Here is a 23,440-nt window from a genome sequence, read left to right on the forward strand (position 1 = left end):
CTTGCTAATGTACACAGAATTGTCTATAAACGTGGTATAAAGATGTAGTCATCCAGCTTATTGCTCGATGGAATTGTCAATTCGTTCAGTGGGTAAGCAGTCATCCATGCGGGCCACCACACGCACAATATTTTGAACCATATAGGGCATGGACATCAGAATGTAAGCGAAATTGACATAAAAGGGGTCCTTCAGCGTCCCTCTCACTCCAACATTGCAGCAGTCAATGATCTTATGCGCTAAATGGGACGCTGAAACTACTGGAGCCCAAAACTTTCTCGGTGGATTGAATCCGGCAAACATAGATGTGTCCAGCTGTCCAGGTAAAACTAGTAGGGTCCGTACTTTGGAAATACCTCTTGAATTCAGTTCAGAGGAGTAAGAGTGATGGAATGCAATTGAAGCAGCTTTGCTAGCAGCATACCCAGCCACTTTGGCAGGGGCAAGGATTCCTAACGCGCTTGCAACGTTCACAATATAGCATTGTTGGTTCTTTACAAGCTCTTGTATTATTCTCACCGGGGAGATGCTATTCACTTGCATTATGTCTTGAAGTTCGTTCATTCCTGTAGCTTTACAGCTCATGTATGGTAGTCTGAATCCTGCATTGTTGATAATTAGGTTGATTCTTTCGCCATATTCTTCTCTCAGCTTTACTAGCGTCTCGTTCAATTGCTCAGTGTCTAACAAATCGCAGGCACAGTACACCACTCGTTCTTGTAATTTGTCATCCTCTGCCTTTGGCGGTGTCTTGTCAAGGTTGACTATGCTTAATGACGGATACTTGGATAGTAGTTCCAGGATAAGTGCATTCCCTAGCCCATTCGACCCCCCCGTAATCACAGCAACAGGATCTTGTAGTTTTCCTATCGTAACCCAATCTTCTCGACCAAACGTCTTGAACCAGTTATTCAATCTTAGGAAGCACGACAGCACAACCGAATATGCAAGCAGCGCTATGAGGAGGTTTTCGGAAACATATTGCCGAAATGGGAGCACAACAACAATTGGAAATCGGATAACTGGTATAACTACCCACTCTACAATTGAATCCACAGTGAATTCCATCGTAGCCCTACAGAACTGAGTCAGGTGGACATGCTCGTTAAGAGTTCCGGTTACTGGGTTATTTTATATTTTTCACTTTAAACAGGGCAAGCGGTGCTTAGGAAATGGTAAGGATGTTGATTAAACCGTGTATATCCTAATGTGGAGGGCTCAATCTTGGTCAATTTACAGTACCAGACATTTGAAGCCTCTCCCCAATATAAATTATATACTATGAATATGCTGGATATAGAAAATGAATATGATAAGGATGATAGGATATCATCATAGGCATAAACAGGACACACACACTTGATAAAAGACACAAATGTTAACGAGACAAATAACGATGCCACAAGTGTGGAAGTATCCACCACAGTGAGAAAGTGAAAAGTCACACCATTGACTTTGAGCAAATTCTCATTTATATAAAGCCTAACTACATCGAATGAATTGATCCTTCTATCTGTGACAATATAGAAGAGATCATCGAACCATATACTTATATATTAAATATACACCAGAAGTAAAGTGAACTAAAACAGCTCTTTACTCTACTACAATGAATAGCCACGGCGAACAAGACCCTATTCAACATTATCTCATATTCAAATAAAGACCTTTTCCAGCTCGATGCTACTTGTTTACTAATTTTGGATTAATTTAAAGATTTTTGTAAATTCCATTCAGTATTCCTAGCGTTGCTTTTGTATAAGTTGATATTTCTTAATGGGATTCAAAAGGTGAATATAAAACACCTCAGTTCAAGTATTCTGTTGAATAGGGTCTTGCTCGCCGTGGCTATTCATTGTAGTAGAGTAAAGAGATGTTTTAGTTCAGGTATGACTTCTGGTATATACTTAATATATAAGTATATGGTTCGATGATCTCTTCTATATTGTAACAGATAGAAGGATCAATTCATTCGATGTAGTTAGGCTTTATATACGTGAGAATTTGCTCAGAGTCAATGGTGTGACTTTTCACTTTCTCACTGTGGTGGATACTTTCACACTTGTGGCATCGTTATTTGTCTCGTTAACATTTGTGTCTTTTATCAAGTGTGTGTGTCCTGTTTATGCCTATGATGATATCTTATCATCCTTATCATAGTCATTTTCTATATCCAGCAGATAAAATTACAAAGCTTCAACTACTGTTATCAATACTACATTCGAGCAGCAACTGTCTATTCGGGATATTCGGGTGGCTCATACCTAGTACGACCTCAGCACCGGACTGCCCATCGCCCAGTAGCTGTACCCTTCTCCCCTTGATGATTTGGATTGGTGTCATCGCTCTCAAGGGCAATGACTCTGATAGTTCCTTCAAAGCGTATATTTGGACAAGGCTCTCCGCAACCAAGATCAAATACTTTTCAAAAATAAGGGCTCCCGTACAACAAAAGTCCAAAACCAATATGTCAGTTTCCCAGTTTGCTATTTCACCGTACTTATTGATGCGGACTATGGCCTGGTCATAAACAATGAGGTATTCCTTCAATGTCTCGTGGAGTGGCACAAAAGATATAGGATTTGCCTTGCACAGTGCTATATCTCTTTTCACCCTTTTGATCATCTTCCCCTTCGATAAACCTTTGCTAGGAGAGGAATCGCCGGATGGCAATATAATGTTCTTCTCCTTTAACTGGGCTAGGATACCATCATCGTTATAGAACGTGGGTAAGGTTATACCTTCATCATCAAAATCACTCTGATAAAACAGGACTCCTTTGTTAGTGCACACCACAAAACAGGTTTTAAACGTGACAATCTTACTCACAACTGTGTTGTTGAGAGAAACAGAGGATCCAGGTAGTTTGTATTCCTTATACTCTTTGAACAGTTTCAACGCTTTTGACAATTGATCAAATTCGGGCGTCAACACATGAATCTTGTTCTTTCGCTCGTAAAATAAATGCTTGGAGCTGCTAAAGTCTTCCGCAAATTTGAAACAGCTTACTTTATCGCGAATAACAACACCGACCACGGTATTGTCATGTAAGTACCGCTCGCTGTGATAATATGCGCCCAGGATGCTCGGAATACTGAAGTAAATCAGATTCTTATTATCTAGGACAAAGACAAGGCCGAGCTTATGATTGACCTCAAGCATGGTTGCACAGGAACATTGTATTACTTTCCTGAGCTTGTTGTCTATCCCATTTTCCAACCGAATCAGTATGCCATAGTTACATGCCACCATCAAAAAGGTCTTCCCCTCGTGCCTTATCGTGGACGTTGTCAACAAATTTGCTACAAGGGGGAACCCGAATATTTTGTCACTGTTACCACGGGACTCGTATTTCTGCAATGCTTTGTCAATTTCCGAACCATCTATTGTCATGGGGAGGTTTACTGGTGCGTCTTTATCAGAATACGCAAACTGTGAACTTAGCGCTTCAAATTGGATAGCGGAAGACATTTTAGACTTACGAGCTTTGAATGCAGAAATGATCGCATCGATCCAACCTCTTTTTTCCTTTACATTCGCTGCCAGAAGAGAAACAGATTCGTTCGTCGCTGTGTTTCGAATTTTGAAGTTCAGCTCTTCTTCATCTGGATTTTTGTTCGAAATACCTGTATGAGTTTTCACGTCTTTCTCACTATGTATTGTGCGACCCACGGCTGCACTCAACAGATGCGGTCTTCCTGAACCCATCGGTGAAGTCAAGGACTGAGGGCCCAATTTACGGGCAGAATCCAGTTGGTGATAACTATCTCCGGCAGAACTTTCTAATAGGCTGTGAATAGAGTCCACATTTACTTTTTTCTCAAGATTCAAATAGTCTAAAGGTATCGGTTTCTCGGAAAGTTTATAGACTTTTTGTCCATTTTTAACTAGCGGTTCTGTAACCAGCAAATAATTGTCCAATAGCGCGACGTACACTTTTATCGGATCTAACCACAATTCTCTCTTCTTTAAAAGATTGCCGGACCAAAAAAGCTTCCTTTCGGGATCTTCCAAAGCCAAATCAAATCCATTATTATTCGAATTTTGCTCTTGCAACGAGGTCGATATACCATCTGGCGACGAGTGGTTTGCTTTGTTAAAGTAGCCAGCGGGTGTGCTATTATTAATTTGAAGCTGTAAAGAAAATCTCACGAGTTTCCGGTGGTCGATTGCGTCACCATGTACTTTATTAACATCGGAACTCAGTTGCTCAATGTCCCTTATGACCATTTTCAAATAGTCATGGTCCTCGTTAGATACGTCTGTATTTTTCAATATCGAGTTTAACGTGATGGGCATGTTTTGCAAAGATTTGAAGAACCCACCAAAAAATATCACGTCATGGTATGTTTTTGAACGGATGATCGCCGGACAATCGTCTACCTCTTTAAGCCACTTGGAGAATTGTGTATTGTGTTTCTTCTCCCACGTTATAATCTCATGGACTGTCGCCATTGCCGTCGCATACTGTAGGTACAACTCCCTTGCCTCATGACACCATTTCAGATAGATCTTGCCTATACCGTCTATAAATTTGCCCTTCGTTTTGATCTTCCAAAAGAGGGGTCCCATCAGGTACTCCTTATGAAGTTGAATCATGGGTTCAAAGATGGAAAATGCTAACTTAGAAAAGTCAGGGTCGTTTGGCAGGAAACTCGGGTCAAACCTTTTTCCGTATATTTCCACAGCAGCATTTGCCATGTTCAGGGACCGCTCCTCCAAGATAATTAAATCGAAGATAAAACTTTGTCTTTGAATCTCATGATTATCTATCTCCTTCAAGTCTTCTGGTGTCAAAGACCAGTAATCGGTCCAGAACCCCACTGATTTGTTTGTTATTTCGGACATCGGAATATCCTTCCTACTGCCCCTAGATGGACAATTTTCCGTACAAGTGTAGGAATAGCACTGGAGCGTGTGTTCCTCCTTGTCGTGGTCTTCGAATGAGTAACACTGGAGCAGCTCGGTGAAGATTCCCTGGACGTCTAGTCCCGCGATGATGATAGTCAAATCCGATCCCTCATCGTCATCATTCTCGAACCGTACGGCCCCCTGGGTAACCAGTGATGCTATTATTCTGTCGACGTTGGAATCTATTATCTCTTGGTCGATGTTGTTGGACAGTTGGAATTCCAGTAACCTTTGTATCACTTGATAGAACTCGATTTTCCCGAAAACGAACTCGTTGAACCACTCGAAGTAAATCTTTAGAATCCACTCGTAAATGTCAGACAGTTTGTACACGGTATAGCACTGGTACAACTTATTCTCATCTAGTGCCGCTATGTTGAACGGTTTTGTTGGGGCCGTCAAACTTGGAGCCAGCTCCAGCGGTTTGCTCTTGGACAGCGAATTGAAACTACTATGGCGTGCGTTGTTCGAGTTGTTGAAAGTGTAGTTCGAATCCGAGTAATAACTCTCGATACTGTCCGACTGTTTACTGAGTTCACTAATATTCCTCAAACTAGACACCGGAGGCGGCGGTGCATCCCTTAAGAATTCCCCGTAGTCCCGCACGCTGGTTACTGTCGGGCTCGGAGAGATGGGTTCCTTTTCAAAGGGTACTTTTCTAATATGCTGTTGCGAGGGGGACACATCGGTCTCGGACTCGCCCCCGCTGAGCCATGATGACTGGGGGCTCTTTATATGTATGGTGGATCCTGATACTAGGGATGCCCTTTCCGCTTCGTCTATGTGTGCATTTATGGGTTCTCTGTGTGAGTCACCCTTCGATTGTGGTTGTGGTTGCTGTTTTGGATGCGGCGGTAGGGGCGGTGGTCTTCTATGCAAAGGAGTCCTATTATGTCCGTGTACGATCTGTGGTGATGCTGATCGAGGTAAGAAATCTGGTGAGCCGGCAGAAAACCCAGCTGGATGCCTTCGCGACCGATGTCGTGGCGGTGTCGACGGTGCGGCTTCAGTGAGACCGGGCGAACCGTTCACAGCCCTATTTTCGCCCAATGGGTCCCCTCGCCCTCCCTGCACCTGCGCCTCTGTTCTTTTGTGCTCCAAAAAAGATCTCCTAGTGTTTAGCGGCGGCAGTTTGGGCAAGACCACATCTTCTCCCTGGTGCGGTCTAGTATATTCCCTACTATGCCCTCTGCCGTACATCTCTATCAGTTTGACGAAAGGAATAAAAGAACCCTCCCCTTCTGTCAATTGTTTCTTTACAACTCCAAACTTTTCCAGTTATACTTCACTTCCCCTAGTAGCAACAACGGTCAATTGATTACAAATCAGACACTTCACACGGAACCCATTGGTTACGAAGAGATCAGACATCAGATACAACTTCGCTTCATCTCGAATCTCGAACGAAAGCAATCGTTGTTTCGAAGACAAACCCAGACACCACATTAGTTTGACTTGCCCATCTCCAGATTAATGGCTTGCGACGCCAGTGTTGGGATCAGGACAGAGGGCACCGCCTCAGGCCTACTAGTTCAGTCATTACCAATGTGCCCTTCCCCGGTTTTGGCTCTCTTCGCTCACGCACAAGATATACAACAAACACGTCTAAAGACCAATACACACCACGCCACACCCTCTCCTAAATGCAAGTGCTGGACAAAACAAAACACAATAAACCAACTCAATCCATTATTAGCTAGCGTTCATACCCAGAACAACTGTTAACCTGAGCTAAATAGGTTGTAATCACGCAATGAAATTATTAAAATACAGTCTTCCTGATAATTTCAAAAAGTCAGACTTTAGTAGACTTCGTGGCCAAGCTGGTTAAGGCGTGCGACTGTTAATCGCAAGATCGTGAGTTCAATCCTCACCGAGGTCGTTATTTTTTTGCTTCTTTTTACTCTGGTTTACCCCACGTTCAGTATACATGGGGCCGCGACCCACCTCACCCTCGGTAGTTGATACCAACACCGTCTGCCTTACTAACTGCGGGGAGCTGCGTAACTCAACCTTCTACTCCCCTCCTTTTCAGTATGAGTGCACTGAAACAAATCACTTACTAAGAATTCAATTTACAACTATTAAAAGGGCATTTAACCATCGATACACTTTGTGGAGGGACCATACACACACCACAAACACATCCTGGACTGAATGTACGCATCACTGATTGTAAGAACAGGTGCCCCCCTGTGGGCCGGGCGGGCGAGCAGCAGGGTGATCAATGCGGTGCCGATGGCAGCGTTTAGAAGAAGCACCAGATTGTACTCGCAGCAGCAGCAATCTTCGTACAAGACAGGGTACTACTACGAAGCTACTAACAAGCGGAGGGCGAAATTGCAGCGCTGTTCGCCATGCTTGCCGCTGCGTACTATGCCACTCCGAAGCATTTGCGTCCCGATTTCTCGAAGAAGGTCAAGCAAGAGCAGACACCAAAGGAGGAACCGGTGCAAGAGGAACAACCAGCTGAAGAACCTGTACAGGAAGAACAACCCGTTGATGTTTCATCAGAAGAGCCATCCTCTTCTGAGGAATCCACTACAGAGACTGCTGAACAGTTGGCTGAAACGGAGGAAGAGGTCAATAAAGAGGGTGCATACAATCCAGAGACCGGTGAGATTAACTGGGACTGTCCATGTCTTGGCGGGATGGCCCATGGTACCTGCGGTGAGGAGTTTAAAGAGGCGTTTGCATGCTTTGTGTACTCTGACGCAGACCCTAAGGGCATAGACTGTGTGGAAAAGTTCCAACACATGCAGGACTGCTTTAGAGCTCACCCTGAAGAATACGCAGAGCAATTAAAGGACGAGGAGGAGGCGACCGCTGCTGCAGAGGCCGTGGGGGCCGCAGAGACCCCAGGGGAAGGTGATGGCTCCCGCGAGGATTCCACGGAATCCTTCGAGGTTGTAGCGGCTCCCGACAAGTCCCCAGAGACTGATGCCGAACCGGTGTTCCAAGAGACGGACGATATACTCTCATCCTCGGACGAATCAACGCCGGACGCTGAGCTACAAACTCCAACGGAGGAACTGGATCCAATGGAGGAGGTCGAATTGACCGAGAGTAGCTGATGGAGTTGATCAAGACCATGGGCGTTTATACCACGAGTTGGACTTCCTACTGTAAATAACAAGCTGTTACATAAGCCTACAAAACTAATTCGTATAAGAACAAAGGTTTGAATATTCCATGGGGGTCCTCCAACCACAGGATGTCGTCCTTGATGGCAATTCTTGCATTGCGACTCCCTCGCTGAACTTGGAATACAGGCACCATCGCAGAATTGTTTCTTCCGTAAGGGAGATGCGCAAATTGGTTCGAAGTCTTCTGCAACAGGTACCCGTGTTGCTCACAGTAATCCTCGATGACCTCTTTGAAAGTCGCCGTTACTTTCCTTAGCGGGATGTTGCTTACCGTATATGCATTCGTGGCAGTGCCGTTGCTCTCCTCGTCCTCGACTACTCCAGAGAGTACGTCCCCAACGTCAAAGGTTTCGTCATGATCTGGAACACCGGAGTCAATCACACGGTACGACCGTCGTACCTGTTCCAGTTCCTCCACAGAGGGCAACTCCTTGCTAAACAGTTCGTTGATAAACCAGTTAAACCAGAGTTTGACATCGTCTTTACAATCCCTTTGGAAGTTTATCCAATCGAACACAAACTTGTTCAATTCATTGAATACCGCTTTGACCAGCAGATCGTAATCTTGCTGGGCCAATAAAATGCGGCATGATCGGATCCTCATTGCAGCGTAAAGGGAGCAAGCCTCTGCGTCTGGATCCCTATAGGTCTCCTCGACATCTAACGCCAAATTAAAATACTTGTCCCACACTTGACTCACCAATTGCTTTACAAGGTGCTTTCGACTTATATTGTCATACTCATCATTCGGTAGAATATCTCTGACAAGTTTGAACACTTCATCAGCCGGTAAAGGGTCCCTGTGATACCACTCACTAAAATACGCGGTTATCTTGGCACGCACAATCTCTTGCACAGTCGATATATCTCGTGGGGGCAATTGTCCATAGATCTCTCGTAACCAAAATTGCGGCTGCATCTGGGGATCCATAGGGTCCCAACTCTCCAAGGCAGCCACAATTTTTGGCACCATGTAGCGGTCGTAAACGTATTCGTAGCAACCGATGAACTTCAAAACGTGGTCAAACTCTGCCAGAAGTGAACAAACTGTAAGCGCCTGCTGCGTATCGGAGAAAGCAACAGCTTCCCAGTGGGGCACCAACTGCGGGAACACAATCTTGAATATTGCAGACTGTGTTTTGTTCAGTCTTCCAGGTACTGTCTCTAACCTGTACGTTAGAAGTTCCACCAGGGGCAGAATCAGGTTGCGAGTTCGCTTCAATGATGCCATTGTCCCCTCGCCTGTTGGCAGGAACAAATTGTGTAGAAGTTTGTAGACCAAAAGGTCAACGACCTCATCGTCCGCAATCAGCATAATCGAATCGATTGCAGTTGTGACCTCCTCAAACTCGGAACTCGGTCCCAGCGTGTCCAGTTGTGTTTTCGCAGAACTGATTTGTGACAGATTGTCCTCCAGGGACTGCTCCTCTGCAGCTAGCAGGGGCATTCGCCGTTTCAGCAGACCCAAACGGGCCTGGGCCTCCTGCAACCTGTCCACAAGCTCGAGCAACTCCCTCTTCTTGCTCATGGGGACTCTCTCCAGAGTGCTCACACGATCTATAACCTCGGAAACATCCGCCAATTGGAGTGCCCTCAAACGCGACGCAATGGACTTCCTCTCTCGCGGAGTCAATGTCGTCGCCCCCGTCCTGGTAAACGTCACTGGGGAGGGCAGAGCGGGTCTACCGTTGCCTCTGGGCAAGTCCTCACCAGTCTCGGACTCTGACTCGGAACTCGTCTCAGAGGGGGACCCCCACCCGTCATCCTGGGACCCACGGACCCTGCCCATCAGACCACTCATCTGGCCCAACCCAACATGACCCTGTGGCCTCGCTTGCACCTCTATAGGGCTGTCAATGCCCGCACCGTCCTTCCCGAGTCCCTGGCCAGCTTTGTACCCCATCCGGGCGAGCAGAGTCGCACCGACACCGTACTGCCGCTTCAGCGACGCACTCGCCTGCTCGCCATCCTGCGTGGGCCGCTGTCGTTTGCCCTGCATCCCGCGACTAGTCTAGTAGCGTTGTTCATGTGTCTCTATGTATCACAAGCTCATCGCATCTTCAATTGAACCAACCGTTAAACAACGACGTTACTACACCAGAAGACGAGATGCTGGGACGTGGATCCCCCGGTACTGTCGCAGGCGACGCTGGAACAGTACTTGACGCACGCAAGGGTGACGCTGGAGGAGTCCCAAGGGCTGTGCAAGGAGGTATACCGGCGCATCCGGAGTTTGCAGTCCAACTGGCGGGCCTGGAGGGACAAATGGGCGTCCTGTCGGTTCCTCGTGGATGGGGTTGGTCAGCAGGCGGACTTCCTGGTGCAGTCTGTGCTCAAGGGTGGCATCGAGGGGAAGTTGATCAGGGATCAGTGGAATGCTGGTGTTTTGGGGTACGTCTTGTGTCGGATTTACAAAGGTGGCAAGACAAGATTGACCGGGAAGTCGAACTGCTGGACTCTGTCAGGAACGAGCTGAGCTCTCCTGACGGCACGCGGGACTCAGCCGTGCTAGGGGACTACATTTCGAGGGAAAACCTTGATTTGCTGCGAGGCAGGCTCGAGGAGATCCCGACCGTCGAGACTCACATTGCAAACATCACAAACCAGTACCGCGTAATGGTCCGGAAACTGGAGGAGAAGCTGCTACAGGGGAAAGTGAGGTCACTTTCCAAGTGCTTTGACAGGGATCTGGGAATAGAAAACGAGCAAGTCGCCCTACTAATGACTGAGTACCATGCGAAATTGCTTCTTCTGGAGGAAGAATTAGTAGAACTTCTTCAATCGCTGACGGACCACTTCGACAAGTGCAAGCTGCTGTTGCAATTGTCCGCTTCTGGGACTGAATCGGACTCCGGCAGGAAATCCACGGATTACCTAGAGCTTCTTGAAGTGGTACAGACGGACGACAGCCAACTGGGCGCCATCACGAGGGCTCTGTGCGACACAATAGACGATATCGATGCGCACTTGCTACAGTTCCAAAAGTTGCTGGATACAAAGACGGGCCAGCTGGACAAGTCGCTTTTCGCCGTGCAAGAGGTGATCCTGCAGTTCGAGAAGAACGTCGAGTACTTGACCATCTTTCAAGATATAGGGCAACTGATCACAAATTTCAAAGAGCTATGCGGACAAGATATCCAGCTTGTACAAGGTCTGGTCGACTTCTTCGGGAAGTACCGGGACAGCTACGACCGACTGTTACAGGAAGCCCAGCGGCGAAGACAACTCTCCACGAGAATGCAGGCGACGATCTCCGAATGCTTGGACGAACTGCAAACTTTACAGGACGACGACTTCACCAAGAGGACCAAATTCTTGGAGCAAAACGGGAACTACCTACCGGAGAACATTTGGCCGGACCAAATAGACGACTTCTCACCGTTGTTCACGTTAGAGTACACTATAAAGAAGGTGTAAAGACGACACCCGTAGCGATTACGGTTCGTTGGTTATATACGTATATACAGCATTTGAGTCAGAGCGACGACGACGGCGACAACCCTGGCCACAGTTTCAATTCAGTTAGCCTCTGGGTTGGAGAGGATGTGCTTGACCGTTTCGCCAACGGTCTTGAGCTCATCGGCGACTTTGTCTGGGATCTCGATCTCGAATTCCTCCTCGATCGCAACGAGCAACTCAACGGTGTCCAGCGAGTCCAGCCCAAGATCCTTCTGGAAGCTGGTCGCTTCAGTGACCTCAGCGGCAGGGGTGTCCGCGTTCGACGCAGACGTACCGGTCTTGCTGAAAGACTTGATGACGTCGCCCACCCTCTTTAGCACGTCCTCCTGCTTCAAGGTGTTCCCCCCAGCAGCAGCGGCAAAGAACCTCTTAGACACAAACGCGGAAGCACCACTCTGCCTCGACTGCAGCAACGCACCTTGACCAGCACCGCACCGGCTGCCAACACTGCAAAGCATCCGCCTCGCACCCATAGTGGGGACCACCCTCAAAACGGCATTTCTCGCCGCAACCGCGACAGCTCCAGAACGCAGCACAGATCTCAACATCACTCAAAGAAACCAACAAACTACTACACTCAATTAGTCTACGTAGCTACCTAAACAGAGCACTCCCATCAACCCTCACCATCAACTTCAATACTGAGACACCCTCTATCTTCTGCAACTTCTTCAAATCGTCGTCCAACAGCAGCCGTTTCCGTCAGAAGTGACACCTCTTGCGGGTCCCTACCAATGGACCACGGCCAGACCGCCTCCAGGCCCCAGCAAAACCGCCTGAGCGTCGCTAGATGTGCAGCGAGTGATTGTACGCCTGGTTCAGGTTGAGCAGCGTTGTTTCCGGGGTTCCCTCGCCTCGATCCCGGGTTGGACCTGAACTGGGTGTCGGCGACAGCGTCCTCTGCGACAGCGGTTGTAACTTGATGTACTTGTCGAACACGACCGCGACGTTCCCCGTCGTGTTGCTGCTGCTGCGGCGGTCCTCGAGGGATATGCTGCTGCTCGGGCCCGAATGCTGCGGTGGGAGCGTCAGGTGCGGCTGCAAGTTGAACGGGTTTCGCCCGCTGAAGGACTTCTTCATGACTTTGCGGTTGGAGTGGTCTCTTGAGAGCGGTGCGCCCTGCAGTCCGGAGCCCCTCGTGGCTCATTAGACTCGCTAGCGACATCTCAGAAAGTTTTATGTTGTTCCGCTTGATCTCCTCGTGGAAGTTCTCCTCGTACAGTTCCGTCAGGATATCGTGCGTGTCTCGCGGTTGCGTTGCGGGCATCAGCTCCATGTGCAGCACGAGGCAACGGCTCAAGACAACGGCCAGTTCGTCAAACGCAGCGACAAGTTTCCGCAGCTCGTAGCTGTCCACCTGCGAGCAAACCGGTTCTTGCAAGAACTCCTTGTATTTCGACAGCCCGCCGTTCACGGGAGCAGAGATCGTGCCCGTTATGTTCCGGGATAACTCGTTGAACACGTTCGACGGGTCGTCCTGGTCCTTTACAGTCTTGTAGCACATGCTCTCCAGCCCGCTGAGCTCTTGGATCTTCAACTGCAGGGACTTGACCGCGTTTTCCAGCGGCGAAAGCTTCCGTTTCATAACACTCTCAACGGGGGACCTATTCATCAGCGTGGGGAAAGTAGAAACAGTCTTGTACGTGTACTCTTCTACCCACAGGTCAGTTACACCTTTGGAACCGGGTAGCCTCCTTGCGTTACTGAAAGTTCTCAGGTTCCTGTTCTCAACGTACATTCTCACTTTGTCGTTGATCATGTTCGTCTTGTTACTTTTGGCATACTCCTCGGACAGCTCAAACTGAGGCTCCACAGTCGTAACGTTGATGTACTTACCCATTGTCGGCTTCATCAGTAACTCATCCACCATCTCTTGGGAGTTCACAATCGTCGACCCGTGGTACAACTTCAGCAATCTGCCGTGCATCGATGTGATATGCTCAAAGGATAAACCTTCAAAGATAAACATCATGTTCCGCAGAGAGTTCGGGAACCCGAACCCCATAAATGACACTTTGAAATAAGTCGGTACTAATCTGTCAACAGACTGCAACTCAGTGTATATCTGCGAAATTTGGTCATGAACAAACGCCAACCCGTTCAAGTCGTAACTGATCTCGTCGTACGCCTTTATCAGATCTTTGTAAACGGAAAGGGCCTTCTCTGGCTTTAACCCTTCTGTAAAATTCCGGGCAGCCTCCTTGTACAAATACTCTTTCCTTTCAAAGGATGACTGTGGCGGTAGTGGTGGATAAGGAATCGCATCCAAATAATCGTTCGGATCCCACGTATACGTACTCGCCAATAGTTCCAAACTCAAAGCCGCCTGGACGTGATCGCGTTTTTTTATCGAATGGATGAAAATATCACTAATCAACTTGTGGAAAAGTTCAGGCTGGTTCGCATTGAGAAGATAACCAAACATTTCAATATACCGAGACACTCTATCGTCATCAAACTCTTCCTGCCCGGTAATCTTATACGCTTCTGCAACAATCTGCAAAAATCCAATCAACTCTTTCAACATATCCAGAACGGCCATATACAGCGGATCATCGCTCGGCATGTGCACAGTGTACATGACACAGTTGATGTACTTGTTCAAGTCATCATCGTCCACGTTTAGTTTACCCTCTTGATAGCCGTTGTACAACTCCGGAATACAGATATAAAGTAGTGGCTGCAGAGAACCAAATTTTACCCAAACGTTCACAACCAAACTCCACACGACGACACAGCTTGTCCTTACAGCATCAATGTGTTTATGGAAGGAGAATATAAACAAATCACGGAGCAAAATTGGGTGGTCAGAGATCAACCGGAACTGACGGTCACTAATCTCCCCGACACCAAACTTAACAGCCAGCTCCTTCTTAAATTGCCCTTTACCCAGTGCAGTCCAACATGTCGCTAGCAGATTAGATGCACGTTTCTCGAGATCACCTGTAATAAAATAGACCGCCTTTCTTGGTAGGATTGCCAATTTGACGAGCGCACATACTTTGTGGTTGGATACCATCAACAGACATTTCAAGTAGTCTATCCAGATACTGTCGGTTAATGTGCTACCGCTCTCAGGGGCGTTGGTACTTGAAACCATAAAATCTTTGCACATTGACAGCATGTTGAGCCCAGTACGCGCAAATAATGCTGTTATTCCCAGCCATTTTTTCTCTGAGTAGAACTCCCCCCTGAATAGAAGTTTTATAGTCCTTGTTATGGTGTGGATATGTTCGCTTGACATTTTCTGCAAATATATGCCAGTCTGGAATAATGCACTGTCTCTTGTCTCTTCGATAACTTTCGTGAACGACGGTGAGTCGCCACATAGTTGCCATGCGATCTTGTTCAATTGACAGATAATTGTGGCAAGTTCCAGTAGGACCTCTTCGACAACTTCGTCATTGACAATTGAGTCCATGGAAACATATGAAAATGTCATCGTCGTCGGGAAGAGCTCAGTGAACGTTCTCCTACTTTTGAACGAATCAGATTTCTTGCAGTACTTCCTCAAAATGAGGAAGATCTTACAACACATGGGGATTAACCTAATCATGTTTCGTAGAAGGTACTTGTCTTTTGAATTCTCCAATATGAACATAAAACTACTGTTCGCTAACCTTATCGTTGACAACGGCGGTTGTGCTGAGTTTGCCAAAAGATATACGTCAAAAATGTTGTTCACGGAACTTACAATTAGTTGGGTAATTTTCTCACTGACTTGTTCCGTCTCGAATATACACTTGTAGACGTATTCGTTTTCCAAAACGTGCCGCAGTAACAACATTTTGACGTCCAAGTATTTTATTTCCTCCGCGTCCAAATCACTGATACGCGCTTGAAGCACCTTCTCCTTTACTGCACAACTTCTAAATATTTTGGAAGTGTAGGAGATCAATCTCTCTGGCTCGTTGTGCAACCCGATGACAGACAGCCATGCAATGTAATTTTCTAACAGGGCGATCTGGCCCTTCGAGGCAGATTTGTCCGTTTGTTTGAAGAAGTCGCAGCTGGAGACGACAAATTGCGTTGCCTGCTCTTCCCACTTCTCGTCCTCTTTCTGTGTACACATCATGGCGAGCATGTAGAGGTACAATGCCATCGAGCACATGTGCGTGCAGTTTTCATTCTTGGCAATAGCTGGCTGTGATATCGTGACATTGTAACACCATAAGATGGAGTACCCGATATTTGATGAGACAAGCGAAGATTTACCCTCCAGGGACTCTTGAAAAATCTTGTAGAATTGTTCCTTACAGTTATGGTGTTCCGTCTGAGACATGGCAGAACGGAGGAACAGGACCAAAGAAAACAATATCATCTTGGGGAGACTCTCTGGTAATTTGTCGACGTTCTTGATCACTACCAACTCAATTAATTTAATGTAGTTTAGTAGCAAGCTGTCAAAATACACGGCCAATACTTCAATGTCTAACTCGTTGACCCCACTTAGCAGCTGTTTGCATTCGTCCACGAAGTTTCCTTCCGGTATCGACTCGCGTGCTGCCAATTCGGCAAACTCCTGTATAATGGTGGGTACGTTGAAGTTTTGCCCATAGTACTTTGTGTGGATCTGCAGGTCGATAAGGGGCCGTTTCTGCGCGGAGAACAGTTGCACGACAGTACTACTGTCGTATTCTACTATTTTGCCGCACTTTACTATCGGTAACGTCGCCCTTGCCATGAGGAACCCGTTCAGGTATGCGTATATTGTAATGTTTTCGTTTACCGTGTCCGGTGAGATATTGCCGATGCGTATCGTTTCATCGATCGTTTCTCCCGGTCCAACTGATAGGAAACTCCATTCCTTGCGCACCCTTTCGTTGACGTTTTCGCAGAATGTGATCTCATTGTTCTCACAGAACACTTTAATCATTATATTCTTGATGTTGGTCACCTTCTGAGTGACGTTGGACAAGGAGATCTTCCCGAGGGTGAAGTAACACTTCTCCTGCTTGGAACACAGGCCCTCTAGGACTTTCGCAGTCGGGATGTTTGCCGTTGATAAGGGCAGCTCCGACTTGCATTCCTCCGGGGCCAGTTCCTTAACGGTCGCCGTGATCGCGACCGCCCTCGGGTTGATGATGATCCCGTTCCTGGAGTCGTTCAAGAGGTTGTCTACGATGGACCCCCACCCGAATTTCTCAGCGAGTCCAAAGTGGGGCACCGACTCCTTAGATTGTGCATTTGGGGGTGCGCTGAAAAGGTTGACCTTAAGTTTATGTGCAACACAGCTGTTGGGTCTTGAGTAGTACTTGTTGAAAGTGGACGATAGGTCGATGACGCCGACGGAGACACCCCTCTTGAGTCTGTGCGCCCTCATGCGGTCCTCCGTGTCGTCCATGAGCACGAAGGGTGCCGCGAACGCAGAACTGTCGATCTTCCCCCTGAAGCTGATGCGGACCTGTTCCGTGACGGCAACCACGAGGTATATCTTGTTGTTATCCACGGTCTCCGTGGGGATGTTTGTGAACAGGACGGGAGTAAGCGCGTCCCTTGCCCCATCCGAGGCGTCCATGCGCACGGACACCGGTTCCGTGAGGATCACCTGTTTCGTCCGCAGGTACAAAGTGAGTGTTGCCTTGTGTAAGTTAAGGTGTTCGGAGAGGTCCCGCTCGTGTAGTATCTTGTGGAAATCTATAAGCAACTGTGTCTTTGCAAATGCGAAGGGACTCCTTTCCGGAGAGCACTTCTGCCTTCTCACCCCCAGTGGGTCGTTAGTCAACCCGTAGAGCATAGTATCTGCGACTAGTCTGCGGAGACTGGTCCCCTCGAAAGTGAGCAATTCCCCCGTGTGACTGCTTCTTGCAAATATACCTTCGTACCCTCTCGGGTCTGGTACGATGGGTGCCCCGTTTGTGATGAGTCTGTTGGTCCTCCCCCTTGCAGAGAAGAACTTGGCGATCTTGACGAGAAGTGTCGTCGCAGAGTGCACCGTCACGGCCCTCTCATGTGCCGTGGTGAGCCCGTACTCGAGCTTGAGCCGGATCGCATCCAACTGGTAGTGCAACTGTGTAAGTTTCTCGTAGATGGTGAACTCCCCAGCGGAGTACATGGCGTATATGTGTGAGCACAGAACGGCAAGCATGACGCTGAGTTCCTCCTTCAGGGGCAAATGGAGGTACCTGAAGTACGGGAATGGCGGTTTGGACGGTTTCCTCGCCGTAAGCGCCACTGCATCCGTAGAGTTGTCTCTAAGAAGTGAGGAGTACAGCGAGGGAGACTCGCAAGCTGTATCGACGAAGTCCCTAAAGTCCTGCTCCTCGGGGCTCTTAAAGAAGTCCATAGTGTCAACAGTGACTTGCTCGTCGATGTGGATGTACTTGCGAGGCAAGAGCACCGTCTTTGCCGTTACATCAGGCACTTGTTCCCCCAACACTGTCATCGTCGCTGCAAAACTCTGCGGTAGTGGGCGACAGCAGAAGTAACCACGACACCACCTTCCGTCCTTCGTCATCGCAAACACAAACACCTCTGCCCCAACGAACACGTCCTGGAAGTAGTTGCTGTGGTACACAAGCTCCGGATGCCTCGCCAGCGGGCAGAACGACTTCACGAGCGTGCCCTTCAGCATCCGGCCCGTGGGGACCCACGTCACCTCGCCGGTCACACTCTCATTGGGAACCACCGACGCCATACCGACGTCTCAATAGCAGCAGCAGTAGTAGTCGTCTTCCCTAGTTGCTGTCAAACGGTTCCTCTCTTACATATCTTCTTCGTTATAAAGAAGTTGAAGAAGAAGAAGAGGACTACAACCGCCACTTCAACTTCGAGCCGAGGACCTCCAAAGGGACTACCGATGAGCGACGAGATCCAGTTCCGTGCCGGGATGGCTCAATACGATGAGGCGAGTGGCTTGTGCACTGCGCTGCCCGCACAGGGTCGCATTACGATGCGGCCCAACGACGAGGAGCAAAGTCTAGGGTTCTGGGACTTCGAGTGGCGCCCCACTGGGACCACGGGGGAACCCATCCAGTTGATCCTGATCCCAGGGGAGACGCACTGGGTGCCACTGCGGTCGTGCAAGACTGGGCGGGTGTTCTGCCTCGTGTTCTCGTCCAACGAGAAGTACTTCTTCTGGCTGCAGGAGAAGAACAAGGCCGGGCTGGCGCCCGGCAAGTGGTCCCCCGCGGACCTGGCGCTGTACGACCGCATCAAGAAACTGCTGGCGTTTGCTGACGAGGACGAGGACGAAGACGAGAGCGAGAAGAAGAGCAGCGGTGATGATGACGACGCTGGGAACGACAGCGAGAAGAACAACGATGTCATCATGGCGGACGCAGCAGCGTAGCCTCATACACACTTCACATACATAGATATACGTACTAGTAGTAGTCAATTGCTCACTCACTTACTTTTGCCATCTGATGTCCCAGTGGAGCGTCTCGCCCGGCATGAAGGGGACGACCGAGACGGTTTGGGAGTTGTTGGTGACCAGCTCTGGGACGACGTGGTCGCGACGGTACAGTGTCACTGTGTTTTTGGCCTCACCTGCGACACGGTAGAACCTCCGGGCGTTGTCCGAGACGAACTTCTGCAAAGTGTCGAGTCTTCCCTGCGCTTCGAACACCTCTGCGACGTACGCGAGAGCGTACCTCTGGGTGAAGATCCCAGCGGAGACGCCACGGTACCGCTGCTTGTTCTCGACCGGGTGCGGCGCCGAGTCCGACCCGAAGAAGAAGCACCGCTCGCCAGAGGTCGCCGCGGAGACTAGCGCACGACGGTCGTGGGACAACTTCGCAACAGGTTTGCAGAAATTCACAGGGTCCCCGGCCCAATCGTCTACTGTCAGTAGCAAGTGGTGTGCGGTGATTGTCGCCGCAACGACAGGGTCGGAATCGCTTGGAACCTGCTGGTTCAGTTTCCGCACGAGCTCGATCGCTTTAGCGGTCGTACAGTGCTCCAGCACGATCCTCAACTTCGGGAAATCAGCGTGTAACTTCTCCAAAGCTGGTAGAAACTTCTCCTCCGCATTGAGGACGTTGATACCGTCACCTTCACCGTCACAGTCACCCTTGGAGGACGGTTTCTCGCCGTGCAAGTTCAATACGAGTCCTTCCTCTTGCATTGCCTCGAACACAGGGTAGAACTGCGAGAAATCGTTCGGGTCTACACCTTGATCCGAGTTCGTCGTGACGCCTGCAGGGTAGCACTTCACCCCGTGCACTGCACGGACCCGTGCGGCCTCGTGAATCACCTCAGGTGTCAACTCGGGGGACAAGTACAGACTCATCAGAAACGTCGTCTGCGGGGCCAATTCCTGCAGCCTCGCACGGTACTGCACCACACGGTCCACCGTAACAATAGGAGGCTGTAAGTTCGGCATCACGTACGCCACGGAGACACCTCCATCCCGCACCATCGGCGTCACCAACTCGCACATTGCGCCCTCACGCACATGCACGTGCATGTCGCAGGGCTCTTGGAGCACCACCTCTTGAACCTCATCACAGCGAGACATACCAGCAACCGCTACAACAATATAGCACAACTACCAACTGCCACCAACTGCCACTACTCGTCAGAGTGAACTGTTCTTCGAAGACTTCGATATATATTAATTTGATTCAAAGTCATAGTACGAGTACATCTAGTGGGAATAGCCCTAGTAGTAGTAGTGGTAGCAGGGACGACGCCGTGATATGCTGTGTGCACGGAGAAGAAGCGTTGCTATTGGTCTTTCTCCCGCCGTGGTGCCCGCTCGGCGGTGTCTTTCGCAGACGAGGGCCCTGTTGGCCCGGACGAAGTTCACGAAGTTGAAGCAGAAGGTGCCACCGGCTCCACGGGCAAACGTGCGGCTGCCCACGCAGCAGACGGCGCACTCGAACAAGCTACGGATCACGCAGCCGATTGAACCCTCGAAGGGGAACTTGAACACGTCGTTGGACCACCCGCTGTGGCAGTTCTTCCACGAGGGTCAGTTCATCCGGGACGCCGCGCAGCTGGACACGCGGTCCCGCAGCTGGAGCATCCCAGAGCTACGTAGGAAGTCCTTCGAGGACCTGCATGCGCTCTGGTACGCGTGTCTCCGCGAGCGCAACGTGCTCGTGCGCGAGATCCACCTCATACGGACAGCGCTCAGGACGGAGGTCGATGCGTTCACGGACGTCGACGAGCGCATTAGAACGACCATGTGGCGCATCAGGCATGTGCTCAGTGAGCGCGATGTCGCCTTCAGGCGTGCCCAGGAGACTACTCTTGCCTCGGGGGGCCAGGAGGGACGCAAGTTCGCGGAACAGTTCGCAGAGAGGTTCGTCAACGACACAGAAACCCCCGAGGAGGAGCTCTGGGAGAAACTGCAACGGTTCCAGCTTGCAGTATTTGGTATCAGCGAGATTATAGAGGATAACCGCATTGACAGACCGTTCATCGACGGGATCAAGTTCGTCGCAAACCTCAAGATGCGCAGGTTCGCCAAGGAGGACCCAACACTAGAGGGTCACCCACCGATCACCGATGTGGGCGAGGCGTTCGTTCTCTTCACAAGCGAGAACGACCTCAAGTCGACACGCGAGGCCTACGAGGTTGTCAAGGAGCTCAGAGAACAGGGGAAATCCGTGCCTCGCCTTCAGGAGGTGCAAACGGTCACAAGGTACATCGAACAACTAGCAGGAGTGGACAATTGACTCCCGTGACAGAGACACCTCCCAATCTCTCCCCCACCCTCCATGTAAATAACAGATATATCCATTAACGTACAGCGACAAGTGCATATGTATATGCAGGGCAAAAGCGCGCCCATCTCAGCGATTAAACCCTGTCAGCAGCGAGGACACGGTCCCCGAGACGTCCTTCAGCGAGAAGTTGTGCGACAAAGAACTTTGGTTCTCCAGGGAGTACTGGTCCTGGACAATGTCCCGGGACGATAACTCCAACTCGAGCCCGCTCCACTGCGACGTCACGACCTCGATCTCCTCCGCGGGGCACACCGCGAGCAACTTGCTCAGGACCTCGAGTTGCAGAATGATGATCTCTGTCGGCGGCTCATTGTCCACCCAGTTCGGGTCGTTATACTTCCCCACTTGCAACACAGTAGACCAGTAACGGGAAACGTTCCCCCGCTCCAGCAGTTGTAACACAAGGTTGTATGCAAAGGTGAAATCGTTGTTGGCTAATGAGAAGTCGACATGCAACGCCATCAGCCTCGTGTGGAAATCCTCCAATTGTGTTTCGGGCAACGCTAAAGCGATAAGTAGTTTTGACAGCAGTGGGAAACTCACCGTGTCAAGGGACTTGTACAGCGTCGGGTTCAACTCTAGTAGAATAGTGAATAGTCGCAGCGGGTCGTCGTTGAAATCAAGAATATTTGATGGTTTGAATGGTATTTGCTTGCCCAGTTTCAAACTGTAGTGGGATAGCTGTTCACTAAGGTCTACGAGCGCCGTCAGCTGCTTGAAACGGTCACCCTCTTTGGCCTTGCTATTCGCTTTCAATATCCTCAAAATCGTCTTCGCCTTTGTCATCTCGCGAGTCCCCGCATTCGAGGCATTGTTGAAGAACTGCCAAAAGGCGTTTTTCAAGATATCCAGTTGCTGAACATCGTCGTCTTGCAGGATCGATTCTAGTAGATCAAATTTCTCCAGCCGTATCAACGTCTCCATCAATATGGCCCTCCTCTCTTGACCTTGCTCACCGGCATCATTCAACTTGTTGAACAGATCCAGTCGCTGCAGGAGGATGTGTAGATCCGGATGCGCAGTCTTCAACAGATACATTTCGCACAGTGTTATGAAATGATACCTCTGCGCAGAACTATCATCTTGAGCTACACGGTAAACATCTTTGAGTGTGTAGTCCTGTGGGAATAGATCATTCTTCAAGTACTGGCAATACGTCAAGAGATCCGACACGGTGACGTTGTAATCGGTCAGTCTGGAATCTGGGGAGACTTTTTGCAGAACCCTCTCCTCCAAATCAGAGCAGGTCGAGTATTTGAATAGGTTACCGCTGTTCTCAAACACTATTCGCAGAGTGGCTGTTTCAAAGAGGGCTTTATTATCCCCGTCCGAGATCCTCTGCAAAAGTTCAGCAAAGACCGCGTGGAACAGTCGAATGTTCGCTTCAGAATCGAGCGAGAACTTCTCTGAGTTGTAAAAATCGGTCACAAACTGTTGGTAGAAATTGTCACCGTTTTGTAGCACTGGGAAAAGTTCGCTGTTCAATGCCGCTTCGTCCAAGGTAACCCAGTTATCGATGATCAAACGGAGCATTGCCCGCCGTTCCAATTGAGAAAACTCACTAATCCTCATCTTTTCACCAGTCCTCTTGTTCCAATGTGTTAGCGGTTTCACGAGACAATTGATCCATCTCTGCAGGTTTTCGTCACCTTGTTGGGTCTCCCATAATTTCGAATATCGGTTCGCATCGCTCGGATCAAAGTTGTTGCACAGGATGACTCTTTTCTGCAACCAGTTCAACTGACCCTCGGGCAATTTCCCATCGACATATTGCTTCAACGCACTATACCTCTCAGTGAGCGCATTTTCGTCGCCGGCCCCCAATATACAGATGAGTCTCTGGTCGTTTGCCATGTGCTCAACAAACACGTTCTCATTGATCTCCAGCTTTTCCACCGTTTTATACGCACACAGGAACGACAAAGCCAGAGGATCGTCCAGTTCCGGCCACAGAACAACCACTGCATCTGTCAACTGCTCATTGAAGTAAGGAAGCAGCTTCGTCAGACCTTCCGAGTCCCGCGCACTCGCGTGTAAACAGCACAAAATGTACAACTTCTCCTGTAACAGCATGGACATCATTCCCCCAACTCAGCAGGCTTCCCCCCAACAGAGCGTCAGTACTTTTGTATAGGCTTGCAAGTTTGCAAGTTCTTTAATTTTATAATGCAATTATTATTATTGATATTTTATATATATAAGTTGAGAAGTTGTATAATTGACGGATCGATTTAAGTGGCGTCTCCT

General features: G+C 49.0%; 11 protein-coding genes and 1 non-coding gene across 12 annotated transcripts; 5 read left to right on the forward strand and 7 right to left on the reverse strand.

Annotated features, from left to right (window-relative positions):
- Positions 1-57: 57 nt before the first annotated feature.
- On the reverse strand, positions 58-1,068 carry TDA5 (Tda5p; the record flags this gene model as incomplete). The annotated part of the gene is made up of 1 exon (XM_022606646.1): positions 58-1,068. The coding sequence occupies one exon, from the start codon at positions 1,066-1,068 to the stop codon at positions 58-60; it is 1,011 nt and encodes a 336-aa protein (XP_022463321.1).
- Positions 1,069-2,196: 1,128 nt separating this feature from the next.
- Positions 2,197-6,111, reverse strand: TUS1 (Rho family guanine nucleotide exchange factor TUS1; the record flags this gene model as incomplete). The annotated part of the gene is made up of 1 exon (XM_022606647.1): positions 2,197-6,111. One exon carries the CDS (start codon positions 6,109-6,111, stop codon positions 2,197-2,199), a length of 3,915 nt encoding a protein of 1,304 aa, XP_022463322.1.
- Positions 6,112-6,719: 608 nt separating this feature from the next.
- KNAG0Btrna6N lies at positions 6,720-6,793 on the forward strand. Its single transcript has one exon. It is a non-coding gene; the product is annotated as a tRNA-Asn (tRNA).
- Positions 6,794-7,268: 475 nt separating this feature from the next.
- On the forward strand, positions 7,269-7,985 carry KNAG0B06490 (coiled-coil-helix-coiled-coil-helix domain-containing protein; the record flags this gene model as incomplete). The annotated part of the gene is made up of 1 exon (XM_022606648.1): positions 7,269-7,985. The coding sequence occupies one exon, from the start codon at positions 7,269-7,271 to the stop codon at positions 7,983-7,985; it is 717 nt and encodes a 238-aa protein (XP_022463323.1).
- A 76-nt stretch (positions 7,986-8,061) lies between these two features.
- SPP382 (mRNA splicing protein SPP382) lies at positions 8,062-10,056 on the reverse strand (the record flags this gene model as incomplete). The annotated part of the gene is made up of 1 exon (XM_022606649.1): positions 8,062-10,056. One exon carries the CDS (start codon positions 10,054-10,056, stop codon positions 8,062-8,064), a length of 1,995 nt encoding a protein of 664 aa, XP_022463324.1.
- A 110-nt stretch (positions 10,057-10,166) lies between these two features.
- ATG17 (protein kinase regulatory subunit ATG17) lies at positions 10,167-11,474 on the forward strand (the record flags this gene model as incomplete). The annotated part of the gene is made up of 1 exon (XM_022606650.1): positions 10,167-11,474. The coding sequence occupies one exon, from the start codon at positions 10,167-10,169 to the stop codon at positions 11,472-11,474; it is 1,308 nt and encodes a 435-aa protein (XP_022463325.1).
- Positions 11,475-11,575: 101 nt separating this feature from the next.
- On the reverse strand, positions 11,576-11,974 carry ACP1 (acyl carrier protein; the record flags this gene model as incomplete). The annotated part of the gene is made up of 1 exon (XM_022606651.1): positions 11,576-11,974. One exon carries the CDS (start codon positions 11,972-11,974, stop codon positions 11,576-11,578), a length of 399 nt encoding a protein of 132 aa, XP_022463326.1.
- Positions 11,975-12,132: 158 nt separating this feature from the next.
- On the reverse strand, positions 12,133-18,153 carry DCK1 (guanine nucleotide exchange factor DCK1; the record flags this gene model as incomplete). The annotated part of the gene is made up of 1 exon (XM_022606653.1): positions 12,133-18,153. One exon carries the CDS (start codon positions 18,151-18,153, stop codon positions 12,133-12,135), a length of 6,021 nt encoding a protein of 2,006 aa, XP_022463327.1.
- Positions 18,154-18,315: 162 nt separating this feature from the next.
- RPN13 (proteasome regulatory particle lid subunit RPN13) lies at positions 18,316-18,807 on the forward strand (the record flags this gene model as incomplete). The annotated part of the gene is made up of 1 exon (XM_022606654.1): positions 18,316-18,807. The coding sequence occupies one exon, from the start codon at positions 18,316-18,318 to the stop codon at positions 18,805-18,807; it is 492 nt and encodes a 163-aa protein (XP_022463328.1).
- Positions 18,808-18,867: 60 nt separating this feature from the next.
- URA4 (dihydroorotase) lies at positions 18,868-19,977 on the reverse strand (the record flags this gene model as incomplete). The annotated part of the gene is made up of 1 exon (XM_022606655.1): positions 18,868-19,977. One exon carries the CDS (start codon positions 19,975-19,977, stop codon positions 18,868-18,870), a length of 1,110 nt encoding a protein of 369 aa, XP_022463329.1.
- Positions 19,978-20,158: 181 nt separating this feature from the next.
- On the forward strand, positions 20,159-21,142 carry MRPL4 (mitochondrial 54S ribosomal protein uL29m; the record flags this gene model as incomplete). Its single annotated transcript, XM_022606656.1, has 1 exon — positions 20,159-21,142. The coding sequence occupies one exon, from the start codon at positions 20,159-20,161 to the stop codon at positions 21,140-21,142; it is 984 nt and encodes a 327-aa protein (XP_022463330.1).
- Positions 21,143-21,259: 117 nt separating this feature from the next.
- SEC39 (Sec39p) lies at positions 21,260-23,272 on the reverse strand (the record flags this gene model as incomplete). The annotated part of the gene is made up of 1 exon (XM_022606657.1): positions 21,260-23,272. The coding sequence occupies one exon, from the start codon at positions 23,270-23,272 to the stop codon at positions 21,260-21,262; it is 2,013 nt and encodes a 670-aa protein (XP_022463331.1).
- Between the last annotated feature and the right edge of the window lie 168 nt (positions 23,273-23,440).

This window comes from Huiozyma naganishii, chromosome 2 (genome assembly GCF_000348985.1).
Source record: "Huiozyma naganishii CBS 8797 chromosome 2, complete genome".
NCBI classification, from domain to species: domain Eukaryota; kingdom Fungi; phylum Ascomycota; class Saccharomycetes; order Saccharomycetales; family Saccharomycetaceae; genus Huiozyma; species Huiozyma naganishii.